Source organism: Aotus nancymaae, unplaced genomic scaffold (genome assembly GCF_030222135.1).
Source record: "Aotus nancymaae isolate 86718 unplaced genomic scaffold, 86718_ANA_hifiasm-v0.15.2.pri h1tg000015l_1, whole genome shotgun sequence".
Taxonomy (NCBI): domain Eukaryota; kingdom Metazoa; phylum Chordata; class Mammalia; order Primates; family Aotidae; genus Aotus; species Aotus nancymaae.
In genome coordinates, this window is record NW_026988427.1 from 4,288,696 (window position 1) to 4,307,047 (window position 18,352).

At 43.3% G+C, this 18,352-nt stretch overlaps 1 protein-coding gene across 1 annotated transcript in view; it reads left to right on the plus strand.

Annotated features, from left to right (window-relative positions):
* Positions 1 to 1,699: 1,699 nt before the first annotated feature.
* Positions 1,700 to 18,352, plus strand: part of ATP6V0E1 (ATPase H+ transporting V0 subunit e1) — a 51,906-nt gene continuing 35,253 nt past the window's right edge. The window contains exons 1-2 of the mRNA XM_012461153.3: positions 1,700 to 1,889; positions 11,363 to 11,410. Of these exons, the coding sequence (XP_012316576.1) occupies positions 1,786 to 1,889; positions 11,363 to 11,410 (152 nt within the window). The 5' untranslated portion in view covers positions 1,700 to 1,785. The remainder of the gene's footprint in view (positions 1,890 to 11,362; positions 11,411 to 18,352) is intronic.

The window sequence follows — 18,352 nt, forward strand, 5'->3', positions numbered from 1 at the left end:
GGGCCCTGGCTCAAAAAACAACAACAACAAAAAACCCGTTTTACCTTTTTTTTTTAGGTGGAGTCTCACTATGTATCCCAGGCTGGAGTGCAGTGGTGCAATCTCAGCTCACTACAACCTCCGCCTCCCAGGGGTTCAAGGATTCTCATTCCTCAGCCTCCAAGTAACTGGGACTACAGGTGCATACCACCATACCTGGCCAAATTTTGAATTTTTTTTTTTTTTTTTTTTTGAGACGGAGTCTTGCTCTGTCGCCAGGCTGGAGTGCAGTGGCGCAATCTCAGCTCACTGCAACCTCCGCCTCCTGGGTTCAAGCGATTTTTCCGCCTCAGCATCCCGAGTAGCTGGGACCACGGGCGCGTGCCACCATTCCTGGCTAATTGTTTTTGTATTTTTAGTAGAGATGGGTTTTCACCATGTTGGCCAGGATGGTCTCAATCTCGTGACCTCGTGATCCGCCCGCCTCGGCCTCCCAATGTGCTGGGATTACAGGCGTGAGCCACCGCGCCCAGCCCAATTTTTGAATTTTTAATAGAGATGGGATTTCACTTTGTTGCCTAGGCTGGTCTCCAACTACTGACCTCAGGTGATCTGCCCGCCTCGGCCTCCCAAAGTGCTGGGATTACAGGTGATCCACCATGCCTTTCCTGTTTTTTTTCTTACTATTCTGGCTAATTTCTACTTGTCTTTCAAGGCTCAGCTGAGGACTAGTTGGGTGGAAAGCCTTGTCTGGTCATCCACTTACTTTCACACTGCATTGAGTGACCTGTTTGTAAGGTCATCGGTTCCCTAGAATGTGAACTCCCTAAGGGGGGGTCTGACTGACTTCTGTAATTCCAGAACCTGGCACAGTGCACAAGATATACAGTGGTGCAGTAGTTAAGAGCTCTGGCCTTGAAAATCAGATCATCAGAGGTTGAATCCTGGCCCTGCCACTTACTATGTGACTTTTGGCAAGATCCTTAGCCTCCTCCCTGGGCCTCAGTTTCTTCAACTGCAAAGTGGGGATAATAATTATAATTACTTCATAGGCTGAAGTGAGGAGTTCAACACCAGCTCATGCACTTTTTTTTTTTTTTTTTTTTTTTTTGACACAGAGTCTTGCTTTGTTGCCCAGGCTGGAGTGCAGTGGTGCGATCTTGGCTCACTGCAACCTCTGCATCCCGGGTTCAAGCGATTCTCCTGCCTCAGCCTCCTGAGTAGCTGTGACCACAGGTGGGCACAACCACACCCAGTTAATTTTTGTATTTTTAGTAGAGACAGGGTTTTGCCATTTTGGCCAGGCTGGTCTTGATCTCCTGACCACAAGTGATCCACCCGCTTCAGCCTCCTAAAGTGCTGGGATTACAGGCGTGAGCCACCGCACCCGGCCGTGGGCTCATGCACTTAAACATCATGGCCCAGTGCCAGGCACAGGGAATTCAGAATAGTAAGTTGCTATTGTTAAGTTCTCTATATGTCTGTTGCACGAGTAGATGAGGCTGTAAATAACTACACTCTGTCTAAAAGGGCCAAGTTCTCATCAGAACACTTTGCTGAGCCCCTCGTGACCAAACCCCTAGCTCCGGGGTGAGAGACATGCCTCTAAGGAACTGCAGCCGGGAGTCAGCCAGGCGAGGGCGGGGCTCTGCCTCTGGGCTCCCAGAGGGATGGAGGCTGGCGCGCGGGTCACGAGGGGGCTCGGGAGGCGGGGCTTCCGCACGCTGGTCACGCGGTCCGCTGTTGACACTTCCGGGTGAGACCGAGTGAGGCGGCGGGGTAGGGGCTGGCGCTCAGGCGGCCACCATGGCGTATCACGGCCTCACGGTGCCTCTCATTGTGATGAGCGTGTTCTGGGGCTTCGTCGGCTTCTTGGTGCCTTGGTTCATCCCGAAAGGCCCTAACCGGGGGTAAGTGCGCGAGGCCCGCGTTGGGAGGGACGCGCGGTGAGGAGAGGGCTGGCGGGGAAGGACACGACCCCCAGACGGGTCTGAGAACCTGGCAGGGGCACCCCCTGCACTCCAGAGTCAGGCCCCCGACGCGGCGGAGCTCCTTGTGTTCCTTTTCGCAGCAACTTCAGTGTCCTCCGGCCTGAGCGAGTGGAGGGTGACCTTTGGCGGACCCTCGTTGGAAACGACTTTCAGGGGAGTTTTTTTTCTTATCATTGTCCTGTGTGGGGAGGTGCAGTCGGAAATGAGCAGGCCGAATCTGGGAGAAACGGGTTTGTCCCAAGTCGACTGTCTCCCTTTAGCCCTGCCTTTCACCCACAGGAGGCCTCGTTTGCCTGAACTTAAGAAAAGGATCAAATTAATAAAACAAATTGCCCTCTCTGCCTCCCATGCTGTCGCCGTTGCCTACAGAACAAGCTTGTTCGACAACATTGAGCCCAGGCCTTGCATCTAGTGGGCGCCAGGAGGTAGTTGGGGCCTGATCTAAAGCGAGATTAATTACCAAAGAGCAGGAGGTATTGTTGAGAAACCCCTGCGTCATACCTTTTGGAGGGCGCTCCGGCTCTTGTATGTGAGTGTAAGAAGTGCTTAGAATGATTGGCTAAAAAAGATTTTTTTTTTCCCCAGACTTCTTTGTTGATTAGAGAGCTTTGTCTATTTTGGAATTAAACTTTTTAACTGTAGTGTAAAATAGAGGGTTATCTTCAAAGGAACCTTGAAACACCCTCTTTCTGGTTCCTCTTTTCCTTTTTAGTCATTTTTTCTCAGTTCAAGATCATGAGAAGTACAACTTCGACTGAAGTCAGTTTGTCAGATTGAATGATCAATCTGTTGCTTCATTCCTTGAACCTAACTGGTGGCTTCATAGTGCCTGGTTTTCACAGTACCTTGTTTGCACCGGAAGCACCCAGTAAACACCTGTTGAGTGGATACTTCTATTGTCTTTATTAAAAGAAAAAGATTTCTATTACTTCCTTAATATTTTGTGACCTCAACCCCTTTTGCTCCCTGGAATACACTTGATTTATTAGACTAAAATAAATTACATTTTTTTTTAAAGAAAGGAAAAATGGTAGATGAATTTTTATCGTTTTTAAGTATCAAATTCCTCTTCCTTGGTAACACCAGTTATATGGGGTTGTCTCTCCTACCTCTGGAGGTTGATGGGCAGAGTCAGAATTCTGGCATTATTAAAGCAATTGTATTTCCCGAATTTAATTAGACTTGTTTTTCCTACTGGAGTTAGAGAACAACAAAGTGTTCCTTTGTTGTGTTTATATCTTCAACTGTTTCGTTACCCTACTGTCTGCCTTTCTGGCTTTGTACTCAGAAAAGCATTTATTAATGTACTGATAACACTGACAATTTCTTTCTTAAAGACCACCCTCTCCCCTTCCTTGGGATGTCATTGCCATTATCCAGGGTAATGAAACCTGTCCTGTTTCCACTCAGTTTCTAGCCCTAATGAGTGTCATGATTCAGGTATTTGACCAACTGGTGATATATAGACATGTGTCACTTTACAAAAGGGATACATTCTGAAGAATGTGTTGTTAGGGCTTTTGTGTGAACATCAAAGAGTGTACTTACACAAATACATGGTACACACCTAGGCTATATGGTAGAACCTGTTGCTTCTAGTCTACAAACCTGTTCAACATGTTACTGTCCTAAATACACAAATACCATTGTGTTACAACTGTATAGGCAGTTGTAACACAATGGTATTTGTGTACTAAACATAGAAAAGGTACAGTAAAAATACACATCAAAGACTTAAAGTGGTCCACCTGTATAGGGCACTTACCATGAATGGAGCTGGCAGGACTGGAAGTTGCTATGGGTGAGTCAGTGAGTGGTGAATGAATGTGAAAGACCAAGACATTGCTTTATACTATGGTGGACTTTAGAAACACTGTACACTTAGGCTACATGAAATTTCTGAAAAAATATTTTTCTTTCCTCAGAAATAAATTAACCTTAGCTTCCTGTAACTTTGTGTGTGTGTGTGTGATGGGGTCTCGCTCTGTTGCCAGGCCAGAGTGTCATGGTGCACTCTCGGGTTCAAGTGATTCTCCTGCCTCAGCCTCCCGAGTAGCTGGGATTACAGGCACACGCCACCACCTCCAGCTAATTTTTGTATTTTTAGTAGAGACAGGGTTTCACCATGTTGGCCAGGATGGTCTTGATCTCTTAACCTCGCAATCCACCCACCTCGGCCTCCCAAAGTGCTGGGATTACAGGCGTGAGCCACCGCGCCCGGCCAGCTTCCTGTAACTTTTTTACTTAAGCTTTTGAATTCTTTTTAACTTTTGACTCTTTTGTAGTAACACTTGGCTTAAAACACAAGCAAGGCTAGGCATGGTGGCTCATACCATAATATGCAGCACTTTGAGAGGCCAGACAAGGATTGCTTGAGACCAGCCTGAGCAACATAGTGAGACCCTATCTCTAAAAAAAAAATTTTTTTAAATTAGTTGGACATGCTGGTGCATGCCTGTGTTCCTAGCTACTGGGGAGGCTGAGGGAGGAGGAGTCTTTGAGACCAAAAGTTCCAGGTTGAAGTAAGCTATGATCATACCACCGTACCCCAGCCTGGGCAATAGTGAGATCCTGTCTCTTCAAAAATGAAACAAGTCCAGTGGCAGCGTCTGGGGAAGAGGCTGCAGGTGCCATGTCCACCTTCATAGGTGGCAGGAAGAAGCCCCTGAAACAGCCCAAGAAGCAGGCCAAGGAGATGGATGTGGTAGATAAGTTTTTTAAACAAAAAGAGGAGTAGGGGAAACTGGAGGATCTAAAAGCAAAGGCCACAGGGAAGGGGCCCCTAGCCATAAGTAGAATTAAGAAATCTGGCAAAAAGCAAGCTATTCCATGTGCCCGAGGCAATCGATGGTGACCCTTGATTCCATTTGTATTTAAACATCTGGATTACCTGCTATAACATCTTTTTTTTTTTTTTTTTTTTTTTTTGACATGGTCTCCCACTCTGTCACTCAGGCTGGAGTGCAGTGGCACAATCTTGCTTACTGCAACCTCTGCCTCCTGGATTCAAGCAATTCTCCTGCCTCAGCTTTCTGAGTAGATGGGAGGATGCTTACCACCACATCTGGCTAATTTTTGTATTTTTAGTAGAGATGGGGTTTTACCATGTTGGCCAGGCTGGTCTTGAACTCGACCTCAAGTGATCTGCCTGCCTCAGCCTCCCAAAGTGCTGGGACTACAGGTGTGAGCTGCTACACACGGCCCCCTGCTGTAACATCTTTTGCCACCTGTAGTCAGAATGAAGTGTTGTCTTGCAGCCTGTTGTACATTGTACATGTAAGAGTATTTGAGAACAAATCAAAACACAGACACACATTGTATAGCTGTATAATTTTTTTTTTTTAAAGAGACAGTCTTTGTCACCCAGTCTGGAGTGCAGTGACTCCATCATAGCTCACTACGGCCTTGAACTCCAAGGCTCAAGGGATCCATCCACTTCAGCCTCCCACTAGCTAGGACTATAGGTGTGCAGCACTACACCCAGCTAATTTGTTGTTGTTTTGAGAAAGGGTCTTGCTTTGTTGCCCAGGCTGGTCTCCAGCTCGTGGCTTCAAGCAGTCCTCCCATCTCGACCTCCCAAAGTGCTGGGATTACAGGCACGAGCCACCTCATCCAACTTATTTTTTTCTTTATATCCTATCCTGTAAGTTTTTTTCCAGTTAAATTTTTGTTTAACTTTTTAGACTTTTTTGTTAAAAACTAAAACACAAAAACATATTTTTCTATGCCTACACAGGTTCAGGATCATCAAGATATCACTAGGCAATAGGAATTTTTCAGCTCTATTATAATCTTATGGACCACCTTTCATTTATGCAGTCGTTGACTGAAAGGTCATTATGTGCCGATTGCCAGGTTCCTGTATTATCTGGGCCCAGTTCACAGCCTCTGCTGCAGTCCTTGCATTTCCTGCTCTGGCTGGATCAAGCAGGTCTTGGAACAGTGTCTCTCCTAGGAGGAGTTGCTATAATACATTTTGAGAAACACTGCACCTAGGTTGATGATCCCTGTGACCGTGAACAATTTAGTTAACTTTTCCATATTCCCATTTCCTCATTTTAAAATGGCAATATGCTTTTCTGTAGGGATTTTTTTAAAAAGGAAATAAGAGTGCACAATTTAGTTAACTTTTCCATGTTTCCATTTCCTCATTTTAAAATGGAAATAAGCTTTTCTGTAGGGATTTCTTTAAAGGAAATATGAGTGTACAATTTAGTTAACTTTTCCATGTTCCCATTTCCTCATTTTAAAATGGAAATATGCTTTTCTGTGGGGATTTTTTTTTAAAAAAGGGAATATTAGTGTTGACTTGTGCTACTTCCCCTTTACCTCTTGAAAATACTGCAAATCATTTTGTTTGTTTTTTTTTGTGACAGAGTCTTGCTCTGTCACCCAGTCTGGAGTGTGGTGACACGATGTTGGCTCACTGCAACCTCTACTTCCCAGGTTCAAGCACTTCTTGTGCCTCAACCTCCATAGTAGCTGGGACTACAGGTGCACACCACCTTACCCAACTAATTTTTGTATTTTTAGTAGAGACAGGGTTTTGCCATGTTGGCCAGGCTGTTCCCGGACTCCTGGCCTCAAGTGATCCGCCCACCATGGCTTCCCAATGTGCTGGGATAACAGGTTTGAGCCACTGCACCTGGCTTGTGGTGAATTTTTAATACAGGAGAGCATTTCTGATTTAAATGATCGAAAATATCTTCAAAAAATAAAAATGGGCCTGACATGGTGGCTCACGCCAGCACTTTAGGAGGTCGAAGTGGGAGGATCCCTTGAAGCCAGGAAATCGAGACCAGCCTGGGCAATAAAGTGAGACCTGGTCTCTACAAAAACAATCTTTCAAAAATTATGTAGGCATGGTGGTATATACCTCTGGTCCCAGCTACTCAAGAGGCTGGGCAGGTGGATTGTTTGAGCTCAGAATTGAGCACAGGATTGTTTGAGCCTCCACCAAGGCTGCAGTGAGGTATCTAGCCTAGGCAACAGAGTGAGACCCCTGTCTCTTAAAAAAATTCCCTTCTGCCCTTTCTTTTCACTGCCTCATCAGGTCCTATAACCTCCTAATCACCCAACTTTAGCATTCTGATGTGCAGGGGTCTCTTGGGGAAGAGAATTTAACATCAAATATGTCTTCTTTTCTCCCTTCTTTCCTCCTTAAAGGGATCCTTTATTTATCTCCTTAATGAATTTTTTTTTTTTTTAACAGAGTCTCACTGTCGCCCAGGCTGAAATGCAATGGCACCATCTTGGCTTACTACAACCTCCGCCTCCTGGGCTCAAGCAGTTCTCCTGCCTCAGCCTCCTGAGTAGCTGGGAATACAGGCATGTGCTACCATGGCCGGCTGATTTTTCTATTTTTTAGTAGAGACAGGGTTTCGCCATATTGGCAAGGCTGGTCTCGAACTTCTGACCTCAGGTGATCTTCCCTCCTCAGCCTCCCAAAGTACTGGGATTACAGGTATGAGCCACCATGCCTGGCTGAAGATTTTTTAAATGTATTTTTCAAAACAGGGTCTTGGCCAGGCATGGTGGCTCATGCCTGTAATCCCAGCACTTTGGGAGTCTGAGGCAGGCAGATCACGAAGTCAGGAGATGGAGACCATCCTGGCCAACATGGTGAAACCCCATCTCTACTAAAAATACAAAAATTAGCTGGGCGTGGTAGTGCATGCCTGTAATCCCAGCTATTTGGGAGGCTGAGGCGGAATTGCTTGAATCCTGGAGGCGGAGGTTACAGTGAGCTGAGATTGTGCCACTGCACTCCAACCTGGGCGACAGATCGAGACTCCATCTCAAAAATTTAAAAAAATAGTAAAATAATAATAATAATAGAGATGGGGTCTCACTGTGTTGACCAGGTTGGTCTTAAACACCTGGCCTCAGCCTCCCAAAGTGCTAGGATTACAGGCGTGAGCCACCATGCCTGTTTTTTTTTTTTTTAAGGGTCTCCCTGTGTTGTCCAGGCCTGGAGTGCAGTAGCGTGATCATATCTCACTGCACCCTTGATATCCTGGGCTCAAGTGATCCTCCCCCCTCAGCCTCCCAGGTAGCTGAGACTACAGGCATGCCACTGTGCCCAGCTAACTCCCCTTTTTTCATGAATATTTTCAAACATATAGAAAAGTAGGAAGAGTAGTACAATAAGTGCCATATGTTACCACCTAGATTCAGTTATTGTTTAACGTGTTCATATTTGCTTTATCCGTGAGTGTGTGTGTATATAATTTTGCTGAACCATTTGAAAGTAAATTGCAGTTATCGTGAGATTTCACCACTCAGCATGCAGCTCCTAAGACCAAGCACATTAGGAGCTGACACGTCAATGAGGGAGCTTTTATATGTAACTATTAATATTAAACAGGTGATACAAAGGAGCCTCAACTCTTTCAGTTCTCTGAGATGGTCTTTTGGAGAAGAGAGAAGACAGGGAAGAGATTCCACAGTGGGGCATGGAATGGGGAAGATGAATAAAAGCTTGACATTGAGAATCCTAGACATAATGGGTTTTGGGGGACATTGAAGGCACCTGCGCCTTCAGGAATGAAGGACTGATGTTTGAACTTACGGAGAGGTGAGAAGGATGGGTTGGAGGGAGTTACAAGTGAGGAGGTGGACTTGATTCTGTAGGTCTTCAAATATTTTTATTGTGCAACTGTCAAAATTTATTTAGCACAATCCCCCATAATATTTATTTATATTTTATAAGTATAATGTATAAATTATGTATTTCAGACAATCTCAGCAACTCTTACTGATCAGTGCTGCCAGCCTGATCTACTTGGATTATTATAATTCCTCTCAACTGGTTTCTCTGCTTTCTTTTTGCCCCTCTTTCCCCAGTCTCTTTCATCCCAGCAGAGAAATCCCATTAGAATTCGAATCATATTTTATCAGTCCTCTCCTTAAATCCCTCCAAATAATTTCTCTTTTCACTCAGAGTCAAAGCCTTTTAAGAGTGGAAGTCCTTTCAGAGGCCACAGGGCACCTCTTTGACCTCGCCTTTCCCCAGGATCCTTTCTCTGCTTCAGCCACACAGACCTCCTTCCTCTTTGAACACCAGGTACTTTCTCACCCCCTGCCTTTGAGATTAATTCTGCCTGAAATGCTCTGTCACCTTGTTCAGGTCTGCACTGAGACGCCACTCCTCAGCAAGGATTTTCCTGACCATCTTCTAAAATTTCAGCCACAATCTGCAAGCCCTGATAGACTCTGTCTCTTTTTTCCTGCCTTATTTTCCTCCATCAGCACTTACTGACCATCTGGCATATATAGGTGGATAATTGTTGTTTGTTGTGTGTTCACCTTGTATGTTGTCTGTCTCTGCCAGTGGCACATAAGCTTCATGAGGCAGGGTTTTTTTTTTTCTTTCTTCCTTTGTTTTTTTTTGAGGCAGGGGTTTTTTATCTATTTTGTTTACTGTTGTCTCCCCAGAACCTAATACATACTGGACACTCAGTGAGTGAAACTCTGTTGAATGAGTAAATGAATGTGCCAATATATTAATCAAAGAAAATACACACGAAGTGACTCATGCCTGTAATCCCAGCACTTTGGGAGGCATAGGTGGGTGGATCGCTTGAGGCCAGGAGTTCAAGACCAGCCCGGGCAACGTGGAAAACCCCATCTCTACTAAAAATACAAAAATCAGCCGGGTGTGGTGGTGCATGCCCATAATCCCAGCTACTTGGGCTGAGGCACAAGAATTGCTTGAACCTGGGAGGTGGAGTTTGCAGTGAGCCAAGATTGTGCCACTGCCCTCCAGCTTGGGTGACACAGTAAAACTGTCTCAAAACACACACACACACACACACACACACACACACACACACACACACACACACACACACCCCTTCTAGGAGATGAGTTAAAAATAATTAAAAATAGGAGTTCTGGGCCAGGCATAGTGGCTCACACCAGTAATCCTAGCATTTTGGGAGGCTGAGGCAGGAGGATCACTTGAGGCCAGGAATTCAAATATAACCTGGTCAATATATCAAGACCCCTCCCGCCCATCTCTATTATACATACTAGCCAGGCCTGGTTGTACACACTAGTAGTCTTAGCTACTCGGGAAGTTGAGGTGGGAGGATCACTTGAGCCCAAGATTTGGAGGTTACAGGGAGCTATGATCACGCCACTGCACTCCAGTCTGGCGACAGAGATCCTGTCTCTAAAAAAATAGGAGTTACAATATTTGGTTCCCAAGTTCTAGGAAATGGTCTTGTTCTTCTTAGGGTGTGGACATGCCTTTTGGAAACCAAATGATGGATGATGGGGGGGGTCATCGAAAGTTTTTTTTTGTTTGTTTTTCTTGAGACAGGGTCTTACTCTATCACCCAGGCTGGAGTGTAATGGCATAATCTTGGCTCACTGCAACCTCCATCTCCCAAGTTTAAGTGATTCTCCTGCCTCAGCCTCCCGAGTAGCTGTGATTACAGGCACCCGCCACCACGCCCGGCTAATTTTTGTACTTTTAGTAGAGATGTGGCTTCACCATGTTGGCGAGGCTGTTCTTGAACTCCTGACCTCAGGTGATCTGCCTGTCTTGGCCTCCCAAAGTGCTGGGATTACAGGCTTGAGCCACTGCACCTGGCCCTGAAAGGTCTTAAGTGGAGAATCCTGGTGAATGTTTATAGAATGAAGGAGGAGGAGGAAAGTTTGACTCTACCAGCAGTTATTTAGCCAGGGGAACCAGGTGAATTTTGTTGCTGACAATGGGAATGGGAAGAAGGAAATACACATGGGGAGAGATACTTTGAAGTATGAATTCACAGTATTTGGTGACTGTGGAGGTGCAGAAGAGGCATGAGCAAAAGATGATGGATTTGAGGGTGGGTCGGATGGGTGAAAATGGCAGAGCTTATTCTGAGGAGTAGGAGATTTAGAAGGAGAGCTTTTAGAAAGAGAGATGGGAAGAGAATAGCATGAACTGAGGTTTAGAAATGTTGAAATTCTGCTGATGAGAGATCAAAGTGTAACTTTCAGACATGAATGGAGATGGAAGAGCTCACCACTAGAGAGTCATATTTTTAGAAGTACAGTGTTACTTCGTTACAGAGAATACTACCAAATAAGATAATTACTTAGGTGTCAAAACTAATTGTCACTGTGGCGTTTCCTGTTCAGTTTCAGATAAATTTGGATTGGACATCTACACTGTGGCATCAGCACATATCTCTTTAAATGCAAATGTTTAATTACATAAACTTATCCCAGGCATATCCTGGGCACACTGCAGTCTGCTGGATATTTGAGCAGATGCAGATCCATTTTCTTGGTGCATAATCCATGCCAGTTTGATAATTTGGAAAGGGGACTTAAACCATTCTGTGATGTTTGTGTAGTTTGCTAGTTATTTAATGACATTTTTATTTTTCTTTTTTTAGAGTTATCATTACCATGTTGGTGACCTGTTCAGTTTGCTGCTATCTCTTGTAAGTATATTGTCTCTTATAAGTAGTTTTTTCTTTCTTTATTATTATTATTATTATTATTTTTGAGACAGCGTTTCGCTCTTGTTGCCCAGTCTGGAGTGCAATGGTGCAATCTCTACTCACTGCAACCTCCACCTCCTGGGTTCAAGCAATTCTCCTGCCTCAGCCTCCCAAATAGCTGGGATTACAGGCATGCACCACCACACCCAGCTAATTTTGTATTTTTGGTAGAAATGGGGTTTCACCATGTTGGTCAGGCTGGTCTCGAACTCCTGACCTCAGGTGATCCACCCACCTCAGCCTCCCAAAGTGCTGGGATTATAGGCGTGAGCCACCACGCTCTGCCAAGTAGATTTTTCTTAAAATAATAAATAATTATTCTTGGTATTTGTAATGTGTGTGGTTTACACATTTGTTTTATTGGAGCTCGTCCCTCATGTAATATCTAGAAATAGTGCCCTGAAACTGAAAATATCACACTTTCCATGTGCTCAGTATATTTACATAGAGTTGTACAGATGCTGTATCCTTCTGGTAATACAAGTGCGCTTTAATTGGCACAGATTTAAAGCTTCTAATTAGCTGTAAATTATGATTGTACTACTTTATATTTACTATGGTGAAGTATTTATTTATTTATCTATCTATCTATCTTTTGAGTCAGGGTCCCGCTTTGTCGCCCAGGCTTGAGTGCAGTGGCATGATCACTGCAACCTCAGCCTCCTGGGTTCAAGTGAATCTCGTGCCTCAGCTACCTGAATAGCTGAAATTACAGCACACACCACCATGCCTGGCTAATTTTTGTATTTTTAGGAGAGATGGGGTTTTGCCATGTTGGCCAGGCTAGTCTGAAACTCCTGACCTCAAGTGACCCTCCTGCCTTAGCCTCCCAAAGTGCTGTGATTACAGGCATTAGCCAATGTGCCCAGCGTATTATTGTGAAGTATTTAAATCTACTTATTTCACTGAAATATCTCACTAATGGAGCTAATAAAGCCATTCTTTATTGTGACTTTTGTTTAACTGATGGACAGAAATTGAGCTAGAATTATAATCAAGTAGACTAAGGATAATTTTTTAACAATTCATTGTAAGTTGTATCAAAATATACATATTGATCACATATCATAAAAATCCTAGGGATTTCTTTCAATTTATTTTTTTGAGGCAGGGTCTTGCTCTGTCACCCATGCTGGAGTGGCTCCATCGTACCTCAATCATAGCAGCCTCAAACTTAGGCTCAAGGAGTCCCCCTGCCTCAGCCTTCCAAGAAGTTGGGACTATAGTCATGCGTCATCATGCTCAGCCAATGTTTTAATTTTTTGTAGAGATGGAGCCTTACTGTGTTACCCAGGCTGGTCTTGAACTCCTGGTCTCAGCAATCCTTCCATCTTAGCCTCCCAGAGTGCTGGGATTACAGGCATAAGTCACTACACTCAGCCAGGATTTCTTTTTAGAGTTTAGAACCAGTTACTCTCTTTTCTTTTCTTTTCTTTTCTTTTTTTTTGAAGAAAGAAAGAAAGAAAAAAAGAATGAAGAAGAGGAAGAAAAAGGAAGAGAAAGAGAGAGAGAGAATGGGAGTATTGCTTTCTTGCCCAGGCTAGAATGCAGTTTAGTAATGGGTATTGAAAACCTCTTTTATACCAATAATTATACTTAATGATGTAGACAGGAAGGAATAAGGGAAGAAAATAACAAAGAAGCAGCCAACCAATATTTCATTTAAATCTATGAAATGCTATGCAATTACTGAGGAGTGATTTACTTACAATTATGTAGTCATTTTTGGAATATGTGTGAGGTGGTAATGTATTATTTGTGTTATTTGAAGTGGAGAGTTCTTTAAATGTTTATTAAGTTTACTTGTTCCAGGTCTGAGTTCAAGTCCTGGATGTCCTTGTTAATTTTCTGTCTCTTTGATCTATAGAATCGTTAGCTCTTCTTGTTACATTGATCCTTTTGCCATTATGTAATGTCCTTCTTTGCCTCTTTTGATCTTTGTTGCTTTAAAGTCTACTTTATCAGAGGCAAGAATTGCATCTCCTGCTTTTTATTTGTTTATTTTTACTCTCTGTTTCTAAACCTCAGTTCATGCTATTCTCTTCCCATCTCCTTCTCTTTGTTTTTTTTTTTTTTGAGACGGAGTCTTGCTCTTATTGCCCAGGCTGGAGTGCAATGGAGCAATCTCAGCTCATCGCAACCTCCGCCTCCCGGATTCAAGTGATTTCCCTGGCCTCAGCCTCCCGAGTAGCTGGGATTACAGGCGCCCGCTACCACGCCCAACTAATTTTTTTATATTTTCAGTAGAGACGGGGTTTCACTATGTTGGTCAGGCTAGTCTCGAACTGCTGACCTCCGGCAATCCACCCGCCTCTGCCTCCCAAAGTACTGGGATTACAGGCGTGAGCCACCGCGCCCAGCCTCTTTGTTTTGAGTCTTTGTGTATCGTTGCATGTAAGATGGGTCTGGATGCAGCATACCGATGGGTTTTGGCTTTTTATCCAATTAGAATATATATAAGTTTAATACTGGCATTTGATGCTAGCTGGCTGTTTTGCCCATTAGTTGGTGTAAATTTTTCATTGTGTTAATGCTCTTGGCTTTTTGATATATTTTTGGAAAGGCTGATATTGGTTGTTCCTTTATAAGTGTAGTGCTTCTTTCAGAAGCTCTTGTAAAGCAGGCCTGGTGGTGGTGAAGTCTCTAAGTACTTGCTTGTTCGCAAAAGATTTAATTTTTCCTTCGCTTATAAAGCTTAGTTTGGCTGGATATGAAATTTCTGGTTGAAAGTTCTTTTCTTTAAGGATGTTAAATATTGGTCCCTACTCTTTTCTGGCTTGTAGGGTTTCTGCTGAGAGATCTGCTGTAAATCTGATAGGTTTCCCTTTATGGGTAACCTGACCTTTCTCTCTGGCTGCCCTTAGTATTTTCTCCTTCATTTCAACCCTAACAGATCTGGCGATTATGTGCCTTGGAGTTGGTCTTCTTGAAGAATATCTTTGTGGTGTTCTCTGTATTACCTGGAGTTGAATATTACCCTGCCTTGCTAGGTTGGGAAAGTTTTCCTGAATGATATCCTGAAGAGTATTTTCCAACTTGGATTCATTCTCTTCGTCACATTCAGGTACACCTATCAAACGTAAATTAGGTCTTTTCACATAGTCCCATATTTCCTGGAGACTTTGCTCATTCCTTTTTATCCTTTTTTCTCCAATCTTGTCTTCTCGTTTCATTTCACTGAGCTGGCCCTCAACTTCTGATATCCTTTCTTCTGCTTGATCAATTCAACTGTTTAAACTTGTGCATACTTCACGAAGTTCTCATGTTGTGTTTTTCAGCTCCATCAATTCACTTATATTCCTCTCTAAATTGTCCATTCTCATTAACATTTCGTCAAACCTTTTTTCAAGGTTCTTAGTTTCTTTGCATTGGTTTAGAACAAGTTCTTTTAATTCACAGAAGTTTCTTATCACCCACCTTTTGAAACCTGCTTCTGTTATTGGAACACACTCGTTCTCCATTAAGCCTTGTTCCGTTACTGATGAGGAATTGCGATCCCCTGTAGAGGGAGAGGCACTCTGATTTTGATTATTCTCTGCCTTTTTAGGCTGGTTTCTTCCCTTCGTTATATATTTATCCGTCTGTCGTCTTTGTAATTACCGACTTTCTAACTAGGTCTCTGAGCGGACATCCAACTTGTTGATTCCCAGCACCGAAATCTGAGCAATCCACTGCGCCGGCCAAAACAGTGGTGTTAAGATTGATGGTGCTTTTCTGCCCGGGAATCTCTGGACTCTGCACCAAGAACTGCCGCGCTAAGGCGCCAGCAAAACCGCCGCGCCGGCCACAAGAGTCGCCCTGGCGACCCGTGGGGCTCCTCCGCTGGGAATCTCTTGGTCCGTGAGCAACAAATATTCGTCTGAAAGTGTGGCGTCCTCTCATTCTCTGCGCTTTCACTGGGAGCTACGAGCCCGAGCTGCTAGTGATCAGCCATCTTGGATCTCTCTCTACTCTCTTTTCTTGAAGAAAGCTTTCTAGCTTCCTGAGATTTCAGTGACATGGAAAGTGTTAGTGTTCACTGAAGTGTTGTTTAGTGCCCATGTGAGGTAGAAAGCAACAGTTCTGAACCATCCAATAGATGAAAGACCATGACACTTTTCTCTTCCAGAAATATTTTTAATAAAAAGTGGTCATTTCCAAGAAATACCCACTGCGTGCCCATCACTAAAAGAGAACCATAACAAAATAGAAAACAAAATCATATGGCTCTGATTTAGAGAGAAAAAAAATGCAGACACGAGCACATCAGCAAAGTCCAATATTAAAGTCACATTCCTTCTTATGAGCTATGATTAGGAATGTGATTAGATACCAGAATAAAACTTAAAACAAATGCTGAACTATTTAGGTCAAAGAACCTCTATAGAAGCATCTGTCTTCAAAGGTACTCTAGTTTGAGACTCAATTTTAGAATAAGGCATGACAAATATGTCAATAGAAGGCATACGAGGTGATGAAAGATGGATTTTACTATTCCCCACATACTCTGAACCTAATAAAACAAATCTAGATTTTTTTAAAATTCCCATTTTTCTTTAAACAATTGCCAAGACTGAAATCAAAGATAAATAGAAGGCACAACAGTTTTGCTCTGGTTGTTATCTGGGTTTTAGGAATTTTTTTGTTTTTTGTTTTTTTTTAAACAAATACAAATTAAACATGAAAGAACTCTGCTTCCAAAAAACTAACAGTTCAAGAAAAGCCTATCAGTTGCATTCTAGACATTTAAAATCTATATCACAATTTAAATTTCAATGGTAAAAACAGTAGGTTTTAGAATTGTTTTGTGATCCTATATCAAAAGAAAAATTCTGTTCCTTTTATTCAGTTTTTAAACATACCAGTGAAAACCAAACTTGTTCAAATTTTTCAGTGGCAATTTCTCCACACCAGAAGGTAGTCATGACTCTCAAAGAAGAAACAATTTGAGTTTTTTCTACCTTCAAAATGCTATTAAATCCTGTATTTCTCACAGGCTTTTGAAACAAGTAGAAAATAAGAAATATTCCAATGAATGAAACATACCAAATGTCAGTAATACGCAAGACACATTCCTTTGGGGAAATGGCTGTTAAAAAAATATATCCATTCTGTATATGCAGAGTAAGCAAGAAATTCATTTTTTTTTCTTCTTCTTTAAAAATCTGTTACTCCTAAAATATCCACAAAATTGGAAGTGAAAGACTAAAGGTCAGGAAAGGGAAGAGAGGGAGAGGGAACACACAAAAAAAATTACACAAACTTGAGCAGTTTATAACAGATTGGTGTCATACTGCAAGATACTAAAGCCTGGTCAAAGAAATTCACTGTTCTGTAGGAACTAGGGTTTATATGGCTGCATGAAGATCATGAAGATTCCCTGCCATGGAGCAAGCTCCCTTCCCACTCCAAATCATGGTTTCTGCACTATCCCTCCATGGGGAGGGCCTCGAAAGACCATGAATTTTCTTTTTGACTCTGAATCTGTGAATGTTCAATAGTGGCTTCTGCCATAAGGTTTTTCCAAGAAGTTTATGGAGAAGAGCCAAAATCCATCTTTGCCAGAGTTACTTCCATGAATTTTGGCTATCTGGCTAATCATTTGGTCACTTGTTAAATGCAACTCAGGTGTTTAAAGCTGAATCATAATACATTATAAAAGTTGTTCTAGGCTGGGTACGGAGGCTCACGCCTGTAATCCCAGCACTTTGAGAGGCTGAGGCAGGCAGATCGCTTGAGCCCAGGAGTTCAAAGCCAGCCCAGGGAACATGTTGAAACACCCTTTCTCTACGAAAAATTATCTGAGTGTGGTGGCACATTACTGTAGTCCCAGCTACTGGGGAGGCGGAAGTGGGAGGATCACCTGAGCCTGGGGAAGTCAAGGCTACAGTGAGCCGTGATTGCCCCAGTGCACTCCAGCCTGGGGGGGCACGGGCAGAGTGAGACCCTATCTCAAAAAGAAAAAAAAAAAGTTGTGCCTAATGATGTTGTTTGACTGTTTAAACACTAAGGCTCAGCTGATGAAACTCTAAAATTTACTTTAGTCTTTTTTTTTTTTTTTTTTTTTTGGTTAGAGTGTTAAAAGAGGCTTTTTTTAGGTGATAACTCAGCCTCCAAACTGGAAGTCTGACAGGTAGCATGTGGAGGGAATTCTTATCACTGTCTTTGGCTCTAAAGAGTACATAAGGCCCGGCACGGTGGCTCACACCTGTAATCTCAGCACTCTGGGAGGCTGAGGCAGGTGGATCTGAGGTCAGGAGTTCAAGGCCAACCTAGCCAACATGGTGAAACCCCATATCTACTAAAAGATATTTTAAAAATTAGCTGAGCGTGGTAGTGTGCACCTATAGTCATAGCTACTTGGGAGACTGAGGCAGGAGAGTCGCTCAAACCCAGGAGGTGGATGTTGCAGTGAGCCAAGATTGCACCACTGCACTCCAGCCTGAGCATCAGAGTGGGACTCCATCTCAAAAAAAAGAGTAAATGAGGGCAAATATGTATATTATCTATAACTTGTGTTAGTATGGATGATTGACCATCAGCCTATCCTACTGAATCGCCTATGGGAATTAGAATAAGAGAGCACTGTATCAATCCAGGTGTCAAGGATTGGTCTGTGATTGAAAAGGCCTTTGTTTTTATTGCTTTGAAGATACCTGCAATGTGAGCAGTAAGGTCAGCGGTGGTACCTTATAAAAGGGAAAATGGGGGCCGGCCGCATGGCTTAACGCCTGTAATCCCAGAACTTTGGGGGCCGAGGCAGGTGGATCCCAAGGTCAGGAGTTTGAGACCAGCCTTGCCGACATGGTTAAACCCCGTATCCTAAAAATACAAATTTTAGCCGGGTGTGGTGGCATACGCCTGTAATTCCAGCTACTTGGAAGGCTAAGGCAGGAGAATCAC